At 41.4% G+C, this 7,007-nt stretch overlaps 1 protein-coding gene across 1 annotated transcript; it reads left to right on the top strand.

Annotated features, from left to right (window-relative positions):
* Nucleotides 1-293: 293 nt before the first annotated feature.
* Nucleotides 294-5,423, top strand: snapc1a (small nuclear RNA activating complex, polypeptide 1a). Its single transcript, XM_062550099.1, has 11 exons — nucleotides 294-546; nucleotides 623-761; nucleotides 1,169-1,328; nucleotides 1,707-1,847; nucleotides 2,275-2,379; nucleotides 2,795-2,938; nucleotides 3,157-3,204; nucleotides 3,690-3,752; nucleotides 4,328-4,472; nucleotides 4,775-4,837; nucleotides 5,173-5,423. The coding sequence occupies exons 1-11, from the start codon at nucleotides 537-539 to the stop codon at nucleotides 5,208-5,210; spliced, it is 1,056 nt and encodes a 351-aa protein (XP_062406083.1). The 5' UTR covers nucleotides 294-536; the 3' UTR covers nucleotides 5,211-5,423.
* Nucleotides 5,424-7,007: the final 1,584 nt, after the last annotated feature.

Genomic DNA, 7,007 nt, shown 5'->3' with positions numbered 1-7,007 from the left:
TAGGTACTTAAATATTTGAGGCTCTTCTTATTCGTCTTTTTATCCATCCTCCCTTCCTTCCTCTGTCCTCGTTCCCACTGATCTAGATAAAGAATGATGGGGCAGCAACAATGGGATAGTCTATCCAGTGTACTTTATAGATCAGTTGGGAACAAGACGGAGGATGGAGGAGAGAGGTTGAGAAGGGGACATAGAGATTTGTGTAAGCCCAGGTGGGGACATTGAGAGAGGTGATAATACATTTCAGCCATCATCATAATACCAATTTTGCACCCATTGATACGGGCAGGAATATTGATTCGAAGTCTTCTGCTGAAGCTAAAAAATATTCCCATTTCTGCAGCTAACCAAATACTAGGGGGGAATTCATACTCCAGTGACCAACTGATTTCAAAAAAGGATGTGCAATCCTGTAGTAACACACCTGATGACAATTTGACTCTCCTCAAAGGCCTGAAACTGAAACAGGGGTTGTGGTATCCAAGGAAACTAACTGAACGTGTTGGCAAGTTGGATGTCGACAGGAGTTTGACACCATGCCAGAGGGTAAGATGATGGCATAAACCAAAAATAATCCAATTGAAATAGTAACTTCACTGAACATCCTGATCGTGTTTCCTAGTAAAGCCGACTGACCACTACTTGGGGCCTTTGAAAGAAGACCTTGAGGAACTCTTGGCACGTTTCAAGCAGACAGACAGTGTCCGATATGAGCATTTCTCTGCTATTTGGAGAGACATGAACTTCTCATCTGTGAACTAGTAAGATGGCACTGCAAATATCCACAGGTGTTATGAGAGTTAAAACTGAACTGAATTGCTGGAAATGTATTCAAACTTAAACGGCAACATATTATTTTCATATACACAAGTTAAATGTTTGGATTTTGAACCACTCGTATCTAATGCCATATGTCGCATTCCAGACAACTGGGAGGTCTGGTGTATTCCATTTCACAGGTTCGACTTCAATGCGTTTCAGGTGAACAATGTCAGAGATTAACAAAAACATGGCTGACTGGTGTTCCAATACAATTCTCCTTGCAGGAGGTCAGAAATGTCAGACCTCCCAGTTGTCTGGAATAAGACATAATTGATGTAGTATAGCCATGTAAATCACCCCTCTAAGTCCTAATTTCCCTGAACGGTCTGTTCATCTGCCTGTGTAGTGGCTTTCTTCGAGCTTATGAGAAGAGGCACTTCTCCAGATCAGCGTTAACGACAGCCTATGCCTACCTCCTGCCTCCTTACAACTTCCAGATCAGGGTGGGGGGACTCTACCTGCTTTATGGCCTCTATAACTCACAGTTGGCCTCGCCTCCAGAAAAGGTATTTGCCATAGAGTCAGACACCACATTACTATATATAGTACATTACACCATACCTGCACATTACATTTATTCATAAAGCAGAAGCGTTTGCCATGGGTGATTTGCAGTGCAGTATAGATATACGTTTCCATTGTTGTTCCGTGGTTTTTCTGGGTGACTTTGACCCATGACATTGAAATTGTTAGCATGGTGCTACTCCAGGAATATCAACCTGACTGTAGTGAGTGATGCTCTCTTGTTTTCATATGTACATACTTTTACACAGTTTGTACTTAAATAAAATTGTGCTACTCATTTAGAATACTTAATCCCAACCACACATTGACCAGGATTGAACTTGCCTGTTGTTATGATGACTTTTTGTATTTGTGTTCAGATCTGTGTAGCTCTGAAGGATTGGGATGACATTCAGAAGTTTATCCAGAATGCGTGGGATGGACAGCACTTGGATGTGATCTACATATACTGGAAGCTAATGTCCTCGAAGGCCTTCTTATACAGTGCTATGCCTGTTCCGGTATGTTCTGCTTGTTATCTGAAGCTGAGCCTTTCCCTCCTGCTCATAAATGCTTCTGACACCATCTTGATTAGATAAACAAAATTACTCTCTTGAACTGAAAAAGATTCTGCAACATTGTGGAATGATGTGGCATCTTTTAATGTAGATTGTTGTATTCTTAAAATGAGGTGAACACAACCTTTTATTCAGGGATGGCAACACTGACATTAAAAAGCAAAATCAAACTGCATGTAGTGTTCTAGCTACATACCCAAAGCACTTTACAGTAAAGGGGAGAGGGAGGTTGCGATATAGGCTAATACTCACCAGGGTGAACAATTACAATACAATGGATGACATTTTTTTTTGTTTACACAATTCGGTTACCTATGTTTCTCCTCCAGTCCAGTTGTCACCCTAATAATCTATTTCTGTTAACCTGTAGTTGAATTTTGAAAAAAAGCGCCCCATTCCGAAGCATCAAGAGCAGGAATTGCCCACAGAGCGCCCTGAACGAGCAAAGACCTTGCTCTTCTCAGATACCACCAGGGTAAGGGCCTTCATTCAAAACCATCTCTCTCAGCTTATTTAAAACACACTTATGCTGCATTCCAGACAACTCAGAAGTCCGATATTTCCTATTTGGATTCTTCCAATTCATTCATTGGAATGCTGGTTGTCTGGAATGCAGCAGAATTTTCCTTGTCAGTGCAGCCTGCTGGGAGGCCAACTGCACAAGCCTATACATATTTGTTAACACTCTCCTAAAGACAATCAGGTGAAGACCAAGTCCATTAACTGAATTAGGTGTGCTAACATGGTGGTGGTAGGCCGGTGATCCTTGAGATCCCTTAAATGAGGTGTATTACAGAAATGTTGACTGAAAATGGCAGCTCTATTTACTGTGCCTTTTACAGTAGCCTATACTGTTAGATTTTTATCAGCTTGTGAGTGATTGAATGCAGGAGATGAAGCAGATCCAGGACCGCTATGAGAAAATGAAGGCGGCCTTGTCCTTGACCGCCACTGTGAATGCTACTCGGCGGGATTTGGTCAAGCGAATACAGGACTACGCCCTGGCCTCGGAGCAGCAGGAACCCTCCAGAAATGTGAGTTGCAGCCAGTCATCATGATTCTGTATTGTTCTACAGTTGTGCTATTAGTACATTTTCTCTGTGTCATGCTGCAGTATTTTTGTAATTCAGTAGCATTTTGGCATCTCTTGGTTTTACTTTGCTTGCATGGCACATTTGTCCACACAAAATGCTGGTCATTAATCTCTACAATCTTTAACAATCTGATGCTGCATCTTCTTTCCTGTGACTAGGCCAGCAAAGATTGCGCTGATTCTGCAGAAGTCTCAGACAGGGAAGAGGCGAGTCAGACACCCAGATTGCCATCACTTCTTCCGGGGAACACAACTATACTATAGTTTCCTCGTAAATCACTGTGTGGGCCTAGTGTGGTGATAGATCTGTGTATTTCTTGCTTAGAAAATAAGTGTTTTAGCCGACATCGACACTGACTATGCCTGTGGTGATCAGATTTTGTGTATAGCTCTTCTTTTGCAGATCTATGCTTTGCTGACTGTGGGACATTATGGAACACATATAGCTTCAAGTCAAGAACTCTTAAGCAAAGTCTAAGCTTTGAATCAGGAACTCTATACAACTTGGTCTATGAATGCAAGGAAATGGCAGCTGTAATTCTAGCCAGTGGAAACTATGCTAGTATAGTTGCAAGTGAAACTCTCTGATTGTGCATCGCAACTCGTAATGTCATAGTGTTAAGGGTTCGGATAAAACCGTATTATCTCCACACTGCTGTAGGTTCACTTTGTATTTTCCTTCCGTATTTTAGTCTTCAAAGCGAGCACTGCTGCTTGCTTCCATCAAGTCCAAGTCCTATGGCCTCGTCACACAGGTAGGTGACAGAACAACACCCCACTGTACTCATGCTGTAGAAGCCTGTAAAAATATTGCTCAATGGTGTTTTTTTCCCCCAACGGCACCTTCCAGGCAGCACAGCCTAAAAGGCACCACCTTTACCCTATTCCTAACCTTAACCCCCTCAACCCTCATCCTACCCCTAAACTGAGGGGAGTAGTGCAGCACTGCCTGGAAGGCACCATTGAGGGCAAATAATACCAAAGACCAAAAATATTGGCATTATCAAACATGTCTTGTATTTCTGCATTACTGGTAGTAATGACCTATGAAGAAGAATTTGGCCTACAAGTGGGTGAATTTAAACTAGTTTTAAATGGTAAGAGAGGTTACCGTAATGTGCCTTCATCACGATGTGGTGATGACAGCCTGATGAATGCTTACTGGTGCGCACTGGTAAATATGCGTTGGTGTTTTATTTTATTTTTATTGCTACAGTATAAGTGCTTTTAACTCTGAGTACCTGGTTTTTGAATTTGCACCTTTAGCATATACATTTTCATTTTATTTCCGTTTATGAGTAGTTTTAATGGGTGTTGGTATCTCCTGCAGGCATCTAAGTCCCGTCGCCACCGTCAGGTGGAGTGTGGGTCCATAAGCCCTTCGCCTGACCCTTACGCAACGCATTATGCCAATGGCAAGAAACGTCACATTTCCCTGAAAGTGCGGACCTGCAGAGCCCTTGGAGAGGAACCAAGTAATGCAATTGCTTGCACATATTATACATATTTTGTGGCTGTGTGTTGGTTGAGTGTGGAGTGTATAGTGCTGTGCTGACAATTTAGTGGCATGATCAGATTCAAAATCTACTTTAAATGCAAAGGTGTGTTTTAAGATGGCAATATATACTGTGGCCATCATGTAGCACATGCTAGTGTAGTTTATAAATGTATTTATTTATTTTCCAGGTGATTTGTTATTGACCGGTATTGCATTCCTTCAGTAGTTAATGAGCCATTGTTCATGTGTAATGGATAAGTGATTCCCATTCTTTTTCAGAGGACGAGGATGACCCGAAGCAACACTGGCTCTTGAGCGTTGCAGAACATGACCGGTCATGTTGTAAGAAATCCTTCTTCTCCTGACATTTGACATGTGTCCATTGTTAAAAAAACAGAAAAATGTAGGCACACCTATTCAGTAAAAGCTAAAGCCTTTAATACAACATTTTTTTGTATTAAAGGCTCTGAATAGGATTACCTATATATTTTTCTGTTTTTTTATCATGAAGGTATCTTAGGCCCTTTTTTGAAGAGCACCCTGAACAAAAGATTTTTGACCCAGAGTAGCGTTCCTTTCTCTCCTTTTTCTCTAACTGTACAGTATGTCCCCATTGTTGTCTGTTATTGCAATGCAGAAGTGTTTGCTCTCAATTCGTGTCTTTCTTGTGTTTTCAGGGAAACGAAGATCGAGGAACAGATTCAAGTGGGATTGAATTGGGTGAAACATCATCGAAAGTATATTTTCGACAATGTAGCTGTTAGAGAGAGATTTATGTTTAAGAATAATTACATGCATAACACCATCTTTATTTGTACAGTTTATTTTTTTGTTGATGTTAGTTGGTGTACTTACAGTATGCTTCCCTATGTTTGGTTTTATTAATAAAGTTGGTTTGTGCTGTGTTGCACACTGTAAATTCTGTTTGGCTTTGTGTGACATCACACTGAACACTGCATTAAGCCTTGTTAAGCCATCCTAGACTAAAATATACAGTATATCACAATAAATTTCTCCCTTCATCTTGACTCAGATAAACTGGCCCCTGGATAGACTGGAGTTTCAACAGTGGATGTTTTGGAATGGTTCTATGGGTAGGGTATGGTATGGTACCATGGTTATGTTATGAGTATTAATAGTTCCAACATTGTAGTATACAGGTCTGGTCACAACAGCCACATCATAGTTTTTCATGACTTCATATTGTTAGTTTTCAACCAAAACGGCTGTTTTAAGCCGTAATCTCCAACGCATCAACTGTACTAATGCATGAAGAATGTTTTACATGGAGTCTGTGAGGCAAGCTTTGTGTCAATACCAAATCTTGAGCATAACATTAATGATTATGTTGTCTTTTGAAAGTGGAGTGTTTATTAGTCCACTGGGCACTGTGAGAACAGCATGTCCCCGATGTGGAGAACAGAGGGTTTGCTTAAGAGTTGTCACGCTCCTGACTTGGGAGTCAGGAAGGAAGGGCGTCTGACTCTTACTGGTGCGGCAGGAAGCTGTCTGATGTGTGTGTGGATGTGTATACGACTGTGTGTGTTAGGTGGACGAAATAAGATGTAAGAAATGTAGGGTGTTTGAGACAATGAGACCACACCACTCGTCCATTGATTACATTTTCTCAGACTAACTTCATGATGAGCAAGTTTCCAACCTGTCCAACAAAATCAAGCAATGATATATCCACCAGCTTGTTGCATGTGGTGCTTTACTCCAGCAGATGGCAGTATTACAGTGTCCACAGTAGTGCCCAATAGGGCACTAGTCCACAGATTCTCGTGAACGTTCTGCCACATCAACATGAGGCTCTGCAGTATAGTCATCACACAATATGGCGTGTCCCATTGACCCTATATTTCATTGCTCTCATAAATACCCACATCTGTAGTTTATTTCACAGCATGTAACTTGTCACGTAAACATCTTTTGATGAATTTATTCCGAGCACAGTTTCATCAATTCAGATTCTGTGCACCTTCCTGAGAGAAAAGGTTTCATCCAAAGTAATGGACTGGCAACATTTGGGCACAGAACCTGTGCCAGACGTTTCTAGGCAGCAGAGTTACCTCTCGTCCTCTACCACGCCCCATACTGTGGCTTGCCATGGCCCACTTACTGTATACCACGCCATGCTCCACGGGTTCTGGTGAATTCAATAACAAGGGGTACCTCTCAGGGGTGGAAATTAACTTTTTAAAATGCGAACATCTACCAGCCACTGACAAATAAATGGCCACATTGGCGCTCAAAAGTAGATAATTATTTTGTGTCTGAAGACTAACGGCACTTTCATCTTTTACCAGCATTTGGCTGGTGCTGGTTTTCATCATTGGAATGTTGTGTCCAATTAAGTAATCAATTGCTGAATGTCAGAGTCTGTCTGTTGATGAGGTCTGAAATAGTGACGTACAGGAGTCTATTGCTCCCCTTGTGTCTTTCAAAATCTTGCTGTTGGCTGATTGATTTCTCAGCTGATATCCTCCCTGTGTTATCAAAACAAAATAGC

Source organism: Sardina pilchardus, chromosome 12, assembly GCF_963854185.1.
Source record: "Sardina pilchardus chromosome 12, fSarPil1.1, whole genome shotgun sequence".
In the NCBI taxonomy this organism is placed as follows: Eukaryota; Metazoa; Chordata; class Actinopteri; order Clupeiformes; family Clupeidae; genus Sardina; species Sardina pilchardus.
Note: the sequence above shows the minus strand (reverse complement) of the source record. Positions and strands in the feature narration are given on the sequence as shown.

Coding starts and splice junctions, on each gene's coding strand:
- snapc1a (XM_062550099.1), top strand. Junction 762..1,168: donor AACTTCTCATCTGTGAACTA/GTAAGATGGCAC, acceptor CTGCCTGTGTAG/TGGCTTTCTTCGAGCTTATG. Junction 2,939..3,156: donor AGCAGGAACCCTCCAGAAAT/GTGAGTTGCAGC, acceptor TCCTGTGACTAG/GCCAGCAAAGATTGCGCTGA.